Source organism: Bradysia coprophila (assembly GCF_014529535.1).
Source record: "Bradysia coprophila strain Holo2 chromosome X unlocalized genomic scaffold, BU_Bcop_v1 contig_12, whole genome shotgun sequence".
Classification (NCBI taxonomy): domain Eukaryota; kingdom Metazoa; phylum Arthropoda; class Insecta; order Diptera; family Sciaridae; genus Bradysia; species Bradysia coprophila.
Window position 1 is genome coordinate 5,366,503 of NW_023503293.1, and position 15,461 is coordinate 5,381,963.

Genomic DNA, 15,461 nt, shown 5'->3' on the forward strand with positions numbered 1-15,461 from the left:
TTTACAAAAGAAAAGACATTAATTAGGACTTTCGATATTTTTAACAAAATTTAAAAAAAAAAAACTATGATCAATTACATAGTATACATACGGAAGGTATCTATCTGGTCGTCCATGAAGTTTAATAAATTGGACGCTGGTTATGAAATCTTAGCATCGAGGCGTACAAGGACATACCAAATAAACCGAGGAGCAGAAATAATCGTGCATTTCGAGTGCTAAAGAATTTGCTAAAGGAAAATCTTCACAGGATTTTCCTTTGATTTCAATGGATTTTTTTCGTTAATTTCAAAGGATTTTTAAGCATTTTTATTGCGATTTTTAAGTTATTATTTTCTTAAATTTGAATTAGGAATAGGAAGTGTTCGTCAGACTTACGAAAGTTGTTGTAAGGCTTAATAAAACAAATCGGAAAACTCAATTAACAGAGTAGATCTACCGAAGCTGAGTAGAGTTTTAGTAAATCATAGCGAACACTTATTAGATATCCGCTGATGCTTATTGAGTATCCGATTACCTTTATGAAGCCTTACTTCAACTATTACACTTAAGCCTAATGGACACTTCCTAAAGCCTAGCGGATAATTATTAGAGCTCAGCGAAGGTTTGATAACGCTCAGTGGAGAATTATTAGAAATCAGCCGATATTTTCACTCAAAGAGGTGGCATAAGACTTAGCGAAATCTCTTTAGCTTGCTGAAGTGTGAATTCTGAACGAACACTCATTTACGCTCAGCGCAGTCTTACGAGAGGTTAAAATTTTAATAGATACTCTACCATCGTTGAAAGAATGTCCGCTGAGCTCTCGTAAATATTTGAAAAATAGACGGTGAGCATTATCAAATGTATATGCTACCCTTTGTCAAGAGTTTGATGATTTTTGTAAAGTGTCCGCAACTTTGAATAAAAATATTTCACCGCCGAAGAGAACACAGCAAACATTCATTCCAGTACTTATAATAGCGGAGTGTCAAACAAAAAAAAAACTTTTTGTTTTTTAATAGAGTAAAAAGAGTTTTAGTGTTCAAATATGCCTTGTCGACCTACTAAGAGACTGTTCACGAATACAATGGAAAGCATCAGAGGTGAGTTCCTTTGAATTTTTTCGATGACGTTTTGTGATACAATTTCTCATACATTTTCGGGGAATTGTGCTGTCATATCCCAATGACAGGCCTTTTAAGTAACTCTATTCTTTCTGTTATACTATTTGAGTTCGATCCTCGTACGTTACGTCAATTAATAAAATAATTTAAAAAATATTATTTAAAAAAACCAATAATTTATTCCAAATTATAGTTAATTTAGTGACTATTGCACAGTGGTAATAATGAGTATTAAAATACTATTAGTATACACATATTGCGAAATGTTTTTTTTAGAAATTTTTTTAAAGTTTTGCAGATAAAAAAATCAAACTTGAGAAACATCCATGGTAAAAAACATTATAGACAAAAGACAGATTTTTTTTTTTGCTTCAAAAATTCTGCTCGAACATCTTTGCAAAGAATTGACTCACAGTATTATAAGTTAAAAATCATTGTGTTGCTTTTCAAATGATAAATTGTTAAAATTTGTGTTCCATTTTTTCGCAATACATGACTAAGAATTTTTTTTGTTTTTTTTTTTTTGTTTCTGCTTTTATTTTTCTTTTCTTTTCATTTTTTGTTTGTTTATCGTTATAAATATAGTTAAGTTTTAGTGTTTCTTCCATTCAATATCATTAGGCTTAGTAATCTTCTTGTTTTTCTTTTTCTTTAGTGTGCAATCGGTATCATCGTTTCGCCAGCGGTCAGTTGAAGTGGCAACGGAGCGTCAACGGTGAGTACACCATCTTTGCTGAGTGAAGACTTAATTGATTCTGGATTGACTCCCTTCGGTAGCAAGAATTCACGGTTGTATTCTCGGTAAACGCTCTTGGTGTCTGACTTCTCTTCATGCTTGGCATGAACCTATTGATTGTAACAACGAGAACAATATTTAAAAAAAATCAATTTTTTTCTTTCCATTTCGCGAGTAACAATTTAAAAAAACGAAAGAAATAAATAAACAAAACTAACCAATAGCTTCTGATCCACTGTTTTTACAACAATTTCTTCGGGGGCGTATTGGCTGACATCGAATCGCAATTTCAATACTTTGTTGTCGCCATCCTCCTACACAGCCGTGATCATAAAATAGATTTTTTTTCGATTATTTATAAGTCATTTAGGTAAAATTACACCATTGCAATGTGTGCTTTTTTTCACATTATTTTAATGTGCCGAAGAATATTTTGGTGAGCGCAAACTTTCATTAAAATTTTCGAATTTATATTTAAAATTGGCAGTATGTCAAGGGGTCCATGGTCGGTCGCATTCTCGGAAAGTGTCTGATTGAATGACGGGCAATTTTTCTTCTTTTTTCTTTTTGCATTTAACGATGTTAAACATTAGACTGATTGACGTGATTGCATTGGATAAGCTATTAATGAAATATGTATGGGATAAGACGTGGCTAATTGTATAAATAGAGAACACTGGAAATTACTGGCTACTTTTTGCGAGAACACAGCATGATCAACATTAGACAATTGACGAACGATAAATAGAAGGAAAAAATGAAGTTTTGACTCAAATATTTGAAACTTAAAATAGTGGCAAGTATATCGTCCGAACCGAATGTCGTTTTTTTTAACAAATAAACTCGAATGTATAATTCATGGTGTTGTTATTTATGCTGAACTTGTCTTCGTAATTTTGTATTTTCAGTTAGTTTTCTCTGCCAATCTTAAATCCGAAATTCCGTTCAATTGAAAGAAAAAAAAATGTGTTGTTCCTCACCTGAATCAAGGGTGAATTCAAATCGGACATGTAATTCTGTCGGGGTGCTTTATGTGGCGATAATGCTGATGATTGGTTGTGTTGGTTGGTTGTGCTAAAAAATAAATTTAAAAACAAATGTTTAGTCTCTCTTTAGAAATGACTGCAATTGAGACAAAATGTTGAGTTTTCTTGCATCTTTAGCTCTAAGCAGAAAAAGCTAATAATTCGATTTACAAATTCATCAATTATTTTCTGGTATAGATAATTGTCTGGCTGTCAATATGTGTGTTGTATTACTTGAACCAACAAGCGACTAAACATTCATTTTACATATTACATCGACATTGATCATGACCGTTTGTTGTGAGCTTATGACCATAAAAATACCTAACTTGAATACCCATTTTTATTGCTACACTTGATCGTGTAGGTGTGATATTAACAAACAAATTTTTTTCTTCTGTATTTCGAATAACATTTGAAGCATATGAATAGCGACATTCAATAGGTGGGTGATGGAAGTAAAAATATGCTCGTTTTGAGTCACGATAAATACAAAAACAAGACACGTCCTTTCAATATTATTTCCCGTTTAGGTCAGGTGCTTCATTGGTGATTTATGGAATGTTAATTGCTATCAAAATCATCGAACAGTTTTGTTTATCATCCAAGAAATTTATGCGAATGGAGTGTGATCTTTTTTTGCTGTTATTGTTCAAGTCTTATATCTCGACCACGCTTATACCGAAACCCTCGACCATTGAAGGTATTTTTTTTATAGTAAATCCCTGGTTTTACAGTCAATTAGCATTAATAGATTCAGTAATGACAAGCGTATCGTGGTATAATAATTAAATCTGCTACTTCGATTGTTTGCAATATTATTATATTGGTCGGGCTAATGTTTGATAAAGAAATCTTTTACTTCATTAGTGAACGCTTAAACGTTTTTCTATAAAATAGTACACTTAACTGAACTCAACGATTATTTTTGTAGTCGCTGTCGATAACAGTTGACGCTGCGTTTCTGAAACGTTTAATGAACGAAATAGTTGAAAATCTCCTACATTCTTCTGAATAGCTACTTCCATAACATCCACAAAAAGGATTAATTACATTATAGTGTCGTACTTGAAAACCCAAAAAAATGTGACACGTGACAGTGTGTCCCTTCAAACAGAGCAAATTTTCCAAAATCCTCTCTGAACCGTACTAAACTCAAGTTCTATTCCAATAGAAATAAATAATTGATTTGACTGTAAATGTATCATTACATCGATCGAGAGGCGTACCACTTGGGAATCAACCTCAAGTATTCATTCGTACTATTTCCGGACATGCGTCAACGCTCGACATTGCTGCTGTCTCAAAATGTAGGCAAATATTTACGATTTGCTCATATTCTTTATGTTAAGGTATGAATGATCGATTATGATTTTATAAGGAGTTTCAGTTGTATATTGATGAATTATGGTGAAGATACAGTTTGAAGAGAGGAATAACTTGACTTGAGTCTTAGAACAACGTTTACCGACTAAGTATTCCAGTTATTGTAACGAAAGCACGGCGTGTTTAGGTAAATTGCATCAAATACTTTTAATATTTGTAAACTTCACATTTTGGCAATTCACTGACGGAAAGTAAACATTTATTGAACAAAAAGGTTGTATGACTCGATGGGAAATGCATTTTTAGGCACACGATGTTTATTGGCACTCGAAGGCACAAATCTTCTATGCTCGCATAAAATTTGTAATTAAAAATACCCCAAAATCAGGCTCGGGTTGGCCATATGAGCTGATTGGGCCAACCGTGATGTGCTCTTCTTACACTTAAAACCTATATATAGATGTCACTTCAGTGTAGAATTTGCTTCCTTTACTTAGGTTATGTGCCCTTCTGGTAGCCAGTCAGAGCCTTCCTAAAATAATAATGGACAGGCAGACCTAATAACTCCATTTCGGTAGTTTTTCTGTTCAATAATATCTCTTTCGATCTCTGATTCGAACTGATTTAATTTTCAACTTTTATTAACAGCAAAAAAAAAAAACGAAATCAAAAATCGTTTTGTACGCTCTCAGATATACATTTTCCATATAAGTGCATTTTACTTGTGACCACAACGCATGCATCAATACCATTTATATTATATTCCAGTAAAAATGTAGTAATAAATTGATCAAGCCGTTAATGTCTAAAAAGAAACGATTCAACTCAAAACGCAAACTGAGTATAAATATTTGAAAAATGTGATTAATTTGACAAGCGGACTGCCATGTATATCTACTGAACAATGTCACTTCATTAAAGTGCATTAAACAAAACCATCAAATAATTCAAATTATGGAAATTCAATTTATTTATTTAAAGAAAAAAAAATGCCACTAAGACCAGATGAAGTAGACAACAACAACAAAAAAACGAGTAGTCAAAGTGTTTCTATCGCTTACAAAAATGTGCATATAAACATGATTATTTAAAAGACTTCTATCGCAGAGCAGATTAATCCAAACATTTTCAATATTAATACGATTTAACACTGAACAAAAAAGCAGCGATCATCAACAATGTAAATATTATCTAATAATCCATGGGCAAATCGGACTTATTTATAGCGAATGATCTCAACACCATCCATCGGTATGTATTGTACATTGAGAAGTTAATTATTTAAAGGAGGAAAAAAAATATTGTTGGCGTTTTCAATAAAAACCGATTTTATTTAAATTATATATTTAATCAGACTCTCTCGTCATAAAGTACGATCAATGTAAACGTTTTAACTAGACGATCATATGTTTTGTCATATATTTATATTCAGCCCGATAATTTTATTCTTCATTTTCTATAGTTGAAATTTAAATTATTTTTAAGGTGACATCAGCAACAGCTAGCATTACTTTTGCCAGCAACAACAACAACAAAAAAAACGATGATTTGAAATTAGCGATAAAATCGTGTGTCAATAAAGTCACGAATATTTGATTTAGATAAAAATTGAGTATACACGATAGGTAAAGACAGACTTGAGTTCTTTGTAAATATATTGTTATACATCGGACCATCGTCTAACGCACATGATTTTTCATTGAAATTTTTAAATCCATTTCTTTACACGAAAAGCATAACAGAAATAAAGCAAAACCATTGGAAATGTGTGCTATATTTACAATGGGATTTTATTATCTAAATAATTATCTTTCATGATTTATCTATCGGCTATTACCGTCACATAAACATTTCGTTCGATTTGATTTTTTTTTCTTTCTTTTTCTTTTAAATTAATTCGACCTGGAGTACCTGTGTACAATCTCGTTTCGCTTATAAGATTCTGTCGGAATCGTCGGAATGGGTGTGTGAAAGAGATATTAGCTTTTTATTGATTAAGAGTCAATATTGTACTGTACGTACAGACGACAACTACAGAATTGAATCCATGAATCCTGCAGAATGCAAACATTCATTTTGAACACGAAACCTTGACCGGAAAACCATTTATTGATGGGTAACTTCTGGTAATTAAATCCGAAAAAATCTATGTGGAAATAATGCCAGAAATAATTTTTCTCTTCATTCCAAAACAAACTGAAAAATTAGTTCATTCGGACATGCAATAACTTCCATATTGAAGATACTACCAGCACAGTACTACAAAATTCTGCCTTTCACTCAATGAAGTACGGAACACGTATACAATTATTGATTAATACATTTTTGTTGATTTTTCGATCAAGTACATTTTAAAGTGTTTTTTTTTTCTCAACAGTATGGCTGTAGTTCTACTAGGTTTCATGTCTGTATTATACTTGATGTAAAAATCAAACAGCATGTCAATGATATAGAAAAAGTTTGCGATAATTTTCAACTTCCCGCTTCCACACTACTACCAATATTTAGTCGATTCATACATTGACGAAGTTAAATTTTAATGAATGTTGACGAACTTTCGCAACATTTGAGGAGAATTTAAAGAATCTCTAGTGAAAGTTCATGCAGATTTCTAAATTTGTGCGTTCAAATACATGCTTGTGGCCCAAGGGAATTTTCTTGAGGTTGCAACGTCTTTGGTGTTTTGCAATACATGAAAGAAAAACTAACTCTCCGATAAGAACTGTGACTTTTGAAATTTTCATTGCTATTGTCTAATGAATCTGTAGTGGTTCAGTCGGCTCTTTGCTATCAATAACGACATTGATAATTGACAATAACATTGTTAAAGTCGAAATAAGTAGCATATTATGGTTACATAGTCGGTTCTTATGGCACTAACAGAAAATGAAATACAGAACGAGTGTTATATAAATTAGCTTGTGCAACGACGCTCACACTACTGCCGTAATTTGCATAAGAAACTTAAGTATTTTCAGAACAATATAAATTCTTTTGTTCTAAAAAAAGTAAGGTTTTTATGCAAATTACGGCAGACTACACTTTTCACAATATTGACAACTACAATAGACATAACTGGAAATCTTAAAAACAAAAATTAGACGCAAACAACGAAATTGTCATTCGTTTTGATGCAAGTGTGGAAAAGAATGTCGTTACGAGCGGAGCGAGTCACACTTGGGCTGCAGAAAATATATTAAATAATTGGTGTTGCCATAGATTTTGACTCCAGCGGAAATTGTTCTAAAAAATCCCACTTACATCGAAATCAACATCACAATGTGTCGTATTGTAGTGGTCAATTGTAGAAAATATATTTTGCTATCTGAATGTGAATTTGTTTTTGACACTAATTGCCCAGAAAAAATTATAATGACCGAGATAATGACGAAAAAAAAAACTTCATGCTATTTAGTTTGGCCCATTCAGATGAAAAATTACATGCGAATATGTATAGGAATAATTCATATTCATAATGTAAATTTATACCTGGTTTTCGTTGTTTTTTTAGTTGTTGAACTGTAAAGCGTTTTTTTTTTGGTTTGTTAATTAATTAATTTTTTTTCGGTTAGAGTTGCCATCCAGTTGATTCAAATTTAATTCAAAGCGTAGATACACAATCGATGCGAAGAATTTTTATTTGCGAAGCATGCAACGGATGCGTTTATTTTTATTTTTTCAAGATGGTTAAAGAAGCGTAAGGGGAGAAAAAAAATGTTTTTGTTAGTTTTATTCATTAAATTGTATATTTTTTGCTACGGGGGAAAATAAAAACGAAAATCATAAGGAAACAAAACATAAAAATAAAAGAAAAATAAATTTGGTCCACAAACCAACACCGAAATTTTTTTCCTCAAGTTCATTACCCTTTCAATGATAATAACACGAGACACGATGATGTTTTATAACATTTTTCTTGGACGAATGTGTTTGATGCATCAAATATTAAAACAAAAACAAAAAATCCTCGAATTTTGACTTTAAAAATTGCAGCAGTAGATTATCATGATTTATGAAATGGTGAGGGAAATCTAAATAAATGACGACGCAAGATAAATTGTGGTATATAGGAGTCAACAGAGCTCAGCGTAAATGTTTGCTCATCACGAGAATTATAATAAATGTTTTGTGTCAAAAAAATAAGAAAAAGAAGAAAGAATATAAATGCCAAGCATTCTTCATAAAATTGGAAATAAGCGTTCGCGCTTTATTACGTTACGTTATTCATAATAATCCAATTAATGCGATGGATGTTTTGTCTTCTCTTTTTTCTAAGGAAGTTTTTATTACAAAACGAGAGGTTTCATAAAATATCAGTCACTAATAAGACGGTTTGGGCTGGAGGCTTGTAAATGATAAATTGTTGCGTTGCCCGATTCGAAAAGCATTTCTCCTATGATTTTAATTTTGAACTGTAAGAGCATAAGAATAGATTCCAAATTGTTGTTGTCAAAATTGAATATAAAATTTTATTATGAGACTTGTCGTACAAGACAACTCAAATTTTCGAATTTTCAATTTGTATGCCATCACAGGCCTTTTGATAAAAATTTATCTTTTTAAATTTTATTCATCATTTGATACCAATGCGTTCATTTCGACACTAATATGAATTTCATAAGATGAGACATACCATGGGTCAACGCTATTTAGGGCTCTTGTAGTGTCGAGCAGTGAAACATTATGGAAAATGGTAACAAATAGCAGTGTCGAATTACATGAGCTTTACATATATTACTGGTATTGTAACCAAGCTCTCTGTCTTTCATTTTCTAAATTCTATACCTTTCTGGTTTCATGCAATGCTTTAATACGATAAAATACAATATAGGTGCCATTATTACACGTTGATTCCATGATAAGACATAAAATAAGTAGCAATTTAGATTAATGTAACCGTATAGTCCTGGCATACGTAACAACAATTAAATGAAAGTATTTGGAATGACAATAAATTGGTATTGAAATGAGTATATAAAGACTGATGATTCGTGGTGCATTTCATTCCGAAATTAGAATTAAAATTGTGCCCCAGAGTGGTATAAAATCCTTTAATCATATCAGAGCGTCGTTCATGATTCGCCAATGGCATTATGCCGTGTGCGTTACAAAGGTTTTGTTTTGATAAACGAAGTTAAAATAGCGCAATAAAATTTGATTTGAAAGCCAAAAGGTAGTTTGTTTTCTTTATGACACGACGAACTGAAATATGTTGTTGGTAAACACATTTACTCGTTTCGAAAATGAGTTAATTTGTTGGCATGGTCCATAAAAATTCACTTTAAATGAATGAAACTTAATAGACAGCAGAAATAAACGGTCAATCGACAATAATACACGACATAATATGTAAAATACGTAGGAGTGAAGTTTGTTTGCGTTTTTTTTTTCTAGAAAAATTATGATGTCATTTGAGTCATTGATTTCTTTTCCAACATTTCTTGATTCAGGTTTTATTAACACAAAAAAATGTGAACTAAATTATAATTACATTATGCTCCCATGTATCGCTTTATTATGATAATATGCTGGCTATTATATACCATACCATACCATTTGGTTGTTCTAGGTCAGTAATTTCGTGTTACAATGTTTCTCTTTTATAATGTTACTGGAATTATTATGACATTAGAAAGATAGCGGTATTGGTTGTGTACGTTGTAAATTTGTTGATAAGTTGTTGTTTGAAAATCTCAGAGGTCATTCGAATTTACTTGAATCCAAAAATCGAAAACGTTCATTCGTAAAACTTTTGAAATTACTTTAGTCGGTTTCGTTGTATGTTGAACCTCATTACCATAAGCTTTTCAAAAGTATTCCACTTAAGCTCCCGATCGATGTGACCGAAACATTAATCAGGCGTTACAGTAAGAAACACGGAAATTCATCAACGGAAGCCATAAAAATTGCATAAAAGTTGTTTCCTCCTTCAATTTGAGAAATAGAAGTGAGTCATCAGTTCTAGCACACAATTGACCATGACAATGACATAAATTCCGAAAAATCCATTTTTCATTTTCCAACAATAATAGAATTGCTATTATGGGATATGGATACTTGGCCTGATATTAACTCATATTCACTTTTATGCCACCAAACTACCTAATAGATGGATCTGGAGGTGGAAAACCACGATACGAATACTTAAACATTGAAATCGCGGTGCACACATTTTGTCATTTACAAATCATTTTACCATTTTTCATCATGGACAGACTGAAGCCAAACGAACTAGGAACAAATAATCATAGTCCCTGATAGCGACCAAGTTCTAATGCGAGTCTGGATAAAATATTGTCAAGCTTTGACTTACACCAGACACCACTATAGCCATTAAAAATTCATTGAGAGATTAGACCTACATAAAATACAGTCCCCAATATTCAGCAATTTACAAAGACGATTGAAAAAAGAACATTCTTTCGACAAAATAGCCTGATTCGGATATCGGTGGGAAGGGTTGCGTGTGATATTTGAACTCGGCAGCACTTAATCGATACATTGTTATGCAGTACAATAATCAACTATATAGTGACAGGAAATTATGTGTCGAATGTTTGGGAAAAAAAACATTCAAACTAAGAATCTGGGTAAAGAATTGCGTGTAATTTATCAGTTTCAACTGAATTCCGATTAGAAAATGAATTTTTTCTGTTTTCCTATTTATACTCACGATTATATTGATTGACCCAAAAAGGAACGACGTGTGTACATTAACAAAATAATGTAACGTGTGTTCTACATTATGACCTTTGTCAGTGAGTTGAGTGTGGTAAGAATACGAAAAAAAAAAAAGATTTCGAAGGGAATTCGCTTTTAATCGAAGTAACTTAATTAATTAGTGAGTACCAAATATGGTGCCAACAATGTTAATTCAGTCGATGTCGATTCCTTACGGCTAAATATATTTACTCTTTTCGTAAATGTTCAATTCGTGTAGGTATATTTATACAGCCAGCTAAAATGGGCTCTCTCTCTCATAATTTTACAATGTCATTTACGCAAATTCTTTGTCTTTTATGTTTTTGCACGAGAAGATTGGGTATGGGTTGATGAATCCAAATGACCGTAACAGCAACATCACCAAAAATGGGAAGAGGAAATTCGGTCATGGTCAACGAGAGAGATATTATGCAGAAAATTGTGTGGAAACGAATTTATATTTTTGTTTTTCGGTTTTGTTTCTTTTCACGTTTACTCGATAAATTTGGCATCATCGTTCCACTTTCAATTATTTATTTAATTTAAATAAATTGACTTAGAATTTGCTAAAATCGATTTCATCTCACTGGTCATTATTATATTGACAACAAAAGAGAATCGATCGAATAGATCGCTAGATATATTCAGTAAATATTCCACGCAATAATCTACAACCACACCGAAAATATTTCATTTCAAATAAATTTGTTCGGAAATGATTGTTACCCGAGTACCTCCTAGATGACCTCAATTATATTCACATTATTTGTCACCCAAATCGTGATGCATGAACTCTTTTGTTTGGAATGTTTTATTAACTGTCGCCTATGACAACAATCAACGAAAATCGAAACATTTCGGCTAGTAAAAAATATCGGTTTTCGATTTAGTAAGAAAATCTTGTCTCAACGCAATAAAAGAAAGTCGTTGGTTCGTTTAAAATTGCAAATAAAGATCAATTATCTACCAAGAATTCGAAGCAAGAAGAAGTTCTCAAAATCCACTCGTTGTATTTAGTGTGACCCCGAAGAATCTAATCCCTTTAAGAGTAACCCATGAATAGGTGATAGTCTCTCTTTTAATTCTTTTAATCCATCTTAAATTAGAAATGAGTGGCATTCCTTCTTTTGTATCCTATATTGTGAAAGGGAAGTGAACTGATCTGATCGAACAAATCAAACCATTATGATTTAACTTAGAAACGGCTAATCATCTGTTATTGACAAAGACGAAATAAATATAGCGATGACGTACAGTCAATGACTGAATGTTAAAACCAATGAAGTACAAGATTTTGTTACAAACATTTGGAGATACTTTGAACAACGGAAGTAACAGATTTTATTATTAAATGTCGACACATGATTGCTGTTCCTGTGCATCTAAACTTGTCTATGCCAGCTGAAGACAACTGCAGCGATGATTAAAAAAAACAGTCACATCCCCCGAAATCCATTATAATCTGCTTTGGAAAGGTCGAGTACTTTTTTATCGATTTTCAAAATAATTTGGTGAAATATCTAGACACGAGGGAAGAATTTCGTTGGGGTAGATATATATTTATGTATTACACATAAAGGAGACATCAACTAGACGGTTGTGTTATGTACAAAAATGTACATAATAAATGTGAGCGCACATTTCGTATCGAAATGAGTGTATTTTTGGTAAACATTCGGTTGAATGGTGCCGTCAAAAATGCATTTGAGAGGCGCAGAAATGCCATTAAAAATAAATAATAGGGAGAGAGGAAACAATAAATCTTCCGAAAGAATACCGTAACATTCACCCTTCGTTTATATAACTTGTTTCAGGAAAATTGTGTGTGTGTACCAAAAATATCAACGAAATGGTGAAATAAAATATTTAATGGCCCCTGGTTGTGCTCTGTCGTCTTCCATGGAACGTACATATACGATATGAATATATATATATATTGAGACCATTATGTCTCGATACCTTTACAGAAATTTAGTTATATCATCAAAGTTGAGACAAAAAGAAAGAATCGAACACTCTTAGTGTGGAACGACTTACGAACACTTACACTTTTCGAAGAAAACACGAGACGAGAAAAATTAACATCAAATAAATTTGCGTATGCAAAAGATGACGTCAAATCGAATAAAAAAAAACTGAGAATGGCTTAGAGAAAAAAAAACAATTGCGAATTGTTAACAGAAAAAACGAAACGTTCAATGTTAACATTTCATTGTAGCAAGAAATTTTAGTTTTAAAAATATGTTAGGCATATGTACGAATAACATTAAAATAAAATTGTATTCCACCCAAACGTTTTAAAAACGCCGAGACAGAAAAAGAATAACGAGTAAGACTTGAGCCACGAAAATGTGTTTTCATAAATCATCTTCAAAGGTCTGCATGTGTGCTGTTAGTATTTAGAATGTGTGCTGTATCTATATAACCGAACTAATGTAATTTTGGACGCTTGGACAAAGATGCGTATGAAAGCGATTATTCGAAATGTGCATATACCGCTCTTTTATACACATATATGCGATGCGATATGAGTATCAACGTAACATTCAAACGTAACGAAAATACAAATATATATTTCGTTCTAGAACTATGTACGTACATGCATAGCGGAATGCCAATTCTAAATTTATAAAGGGGATCATTGAGAAATATTGTGTGTATGACACGGCAGAGAAATTAAATGAGCCTTCTCGGTATTATGATTTTTTTGGCGTTCACGCTCCGGCTCTCCACAATTTATTATAATGGTACGGATGAGTCATACTCATACTTTATAACACTCACAATGCCAAGAGTTTTCTTAAAACATAAAATGATCGAATAGTTTCTCGAACAGTTGCAAATTAGCGAGAGCTAGACTGTTCAATGAGTCGGTATTCAACGAAAAAAATAAACGAAAATGATGAATTAAAAAAAAAAGAAATTAAGAGGAAACTAACTGAACGTAATAAGAGGAACGTAAGGAAATACACAGACCGGAGAAGAAGAATCTGCTTACCTGGTAGTTGATTCAAAGAAGTTAGCTTCACGATTCATCAGCTCTGATCGGAATTTGGCCATTTCTTCTTCCATCTTACGCATTTCACTATCAAATCGTTCCCGAATGCTTGAGAATTCTGTATCGATTACACTGAAATCTCCCAATTTAATTGGAATATTTCTCTTGTTTGCACTGTCAGCCATTTCAATTGATTTTTTTTTCCTTTAAATTCACCTAAAAACACGAAATTTCACAATAACTTTTCGTCGTCGGCTTTGGTTTTAAATTCTGTTACTTTTTTCTATCACAAATTAGTTTGTACAAAAACTGTTTTATAATTATGATCGATGTCTTTACTGTCTGAATGTCTACTTGAAACTGTGAACAGCGCAACGCGCTTTTATTTAAATATATCGTTTTCAATTTTATGGTAAATGTTAAGGCTGAGTAATGTGTGAAGTATATTCTCGATTCTTCTGAACTTATATTTTTATGGCGAAGTGTTGTTTGTCTGTCTACGGAATGTTATGAGTAACTTGTAGAAGTATCTGTGATGGGATTTTTTTTTCGTTCATTTGAAATCAACATTGTGATGGTCATACGCATTGAAAGTCATTGATACAGGCAGGTTGTACAAAACTTAGTTGGAACATTATTTTCCCATTGGAATCATTCAAAAATCTAATTGGAATTTTGGTTTTCCTCTTAACTTTAATCTCTTGTTGTTCTACTCAATAGTCCATGTTTGTTATACCATAATTTCGGAAAGAACTGACTTCGACATCAAGGTTCGTCATCATTTTAGTTAATCCCATGAAATTAAAATTGCGAATGGCATAATGGAGAGTATTACCCTTCCGCAGGCAGAAGGCTTATCATTGGTTTTAACCCGTTCCAGACGGCAAGCATTAGACCAGTATTATTATCGGGTCTATTACTTCCATTGATCGAAGTACTTTTAATGTCTGATTTAAAATCTAGTACTTCAATTTTTTAACATTTACTTTACAATATAAAGAACCATGTCACACAGAGCTTGTCATCATTGTTGCCGTCGTTATCGATAACAGATGAATAACCGTATGTGAGAGGGTAAAAAGAGAATTTTTTATCAGATTGACATCTGAAATCTATCACTTCATTTTTTTACCATTCGTTTTGCAGGATAAGACATCATTACATAGGCTTCATTGCTTAATTTGGAAGACTCTAACGGAGTTTGGGAATTAATATCGTTTAAAAACAATCGCTACCTGATTAACAACAGGGTACAATTTTAGAGAATTTCATCCAATTCACTCATTATCGTGTACTGTCTATCGATATAAAGAAAGCGAACCGTTGTGAACTCCCCTTAACATCCATACATACATCGAAACTTCAGTCTGTCTGGTTAACGTAAAAACCAAATGGTAAAATGTAATCATATTATACACACCGAGTAGACGCACCGTCACTGTACTGCGCATTCTCACAATTAAGATGATTGTCTTCGAAATAATATCTAATACCAACGAATTTGTGGCTGTTTCGTACACACGGCATAAATGAATGCAAGCCAAGCAATATAGAGAAAATGTTAGTCA

The 15,461-nt window shown here is 32.4% G+C and overlaps 1 protein-coding gene across 3 annotated transcripts; it reads right to left on the reverse strand.

Annotated features, from left to right (window-relative positions):
- Window positions 1-1,645: 1,645 nt before the first annotated feature.
- Window positions 1,646-14,282, reverse strand: LOC119067313 (heat shock protein beta-1). Of its 3 annotated transcripts, XM_037170223.1 has the most exons (6): window positions 14,171-14,282; window positions 13,894-14,109; window positions 7,683-7,712; window positions 2,823-2,916; window positions 2,061-2,156; window positions 1,646-1,952 (listed from the first exon to the last, which is right to left on the reverse strand). In XM_037170223.1, the coding sequence occupies exons 2-6, from the start codon at window positions 14,076-14,078 to the stop codon at window positions 1,758-1,760; spliced, it is 600 nt and encodes a 199-aa protein (XP_037026118.1). In that variant the 5' UTR covers window positions 14,079-14,109; window positions 14,171-14,282; the 3' UTR covers window positions 1,646-1,757. The 3 variants fall into 3 exon arrangements, with proteins under 3 accessions (XP_037026118.1, XP_037026119.1, XP_037026117.1); XM_037170222.1 differs by having other exon boundaries at window positions 1,666-1,952; window positions 13,894-14,270; XM_037170224.1 differs by lacking the exon at window positions 7,683-7,712 and having other exon boundaries at window positions 1,662-1,952; window positions 13,894-14,268.
- Window positions 14,283-15,461: the final 1,179 nt, after the last annotated feature.

Excerpts from the sequence above, each read along its gene's own strand:
- LOC119067313 (XM_037170223.1), bottom strand. The coding sequence starts at position 14,078 with ATGGCTGACAGTGCAAACAAGAGAAATATTCCAATTAAATTGGGAGAT. Across the intron at positions 7,713-13,893 it reads TTCTTTGAATCAACTACCAG|TTCAACAACTAAAAAAACAA; the intron begins GTAAGCAGATTC and ends AACGCTTTACAG. Across the intron at positions 2,917-7,682 it reads AAAAAAACAACGAAAACCAG|CACAACCAACCAACACAACC; the intron begins GTATAAATTTAC and ends TTTATTTTTTAG.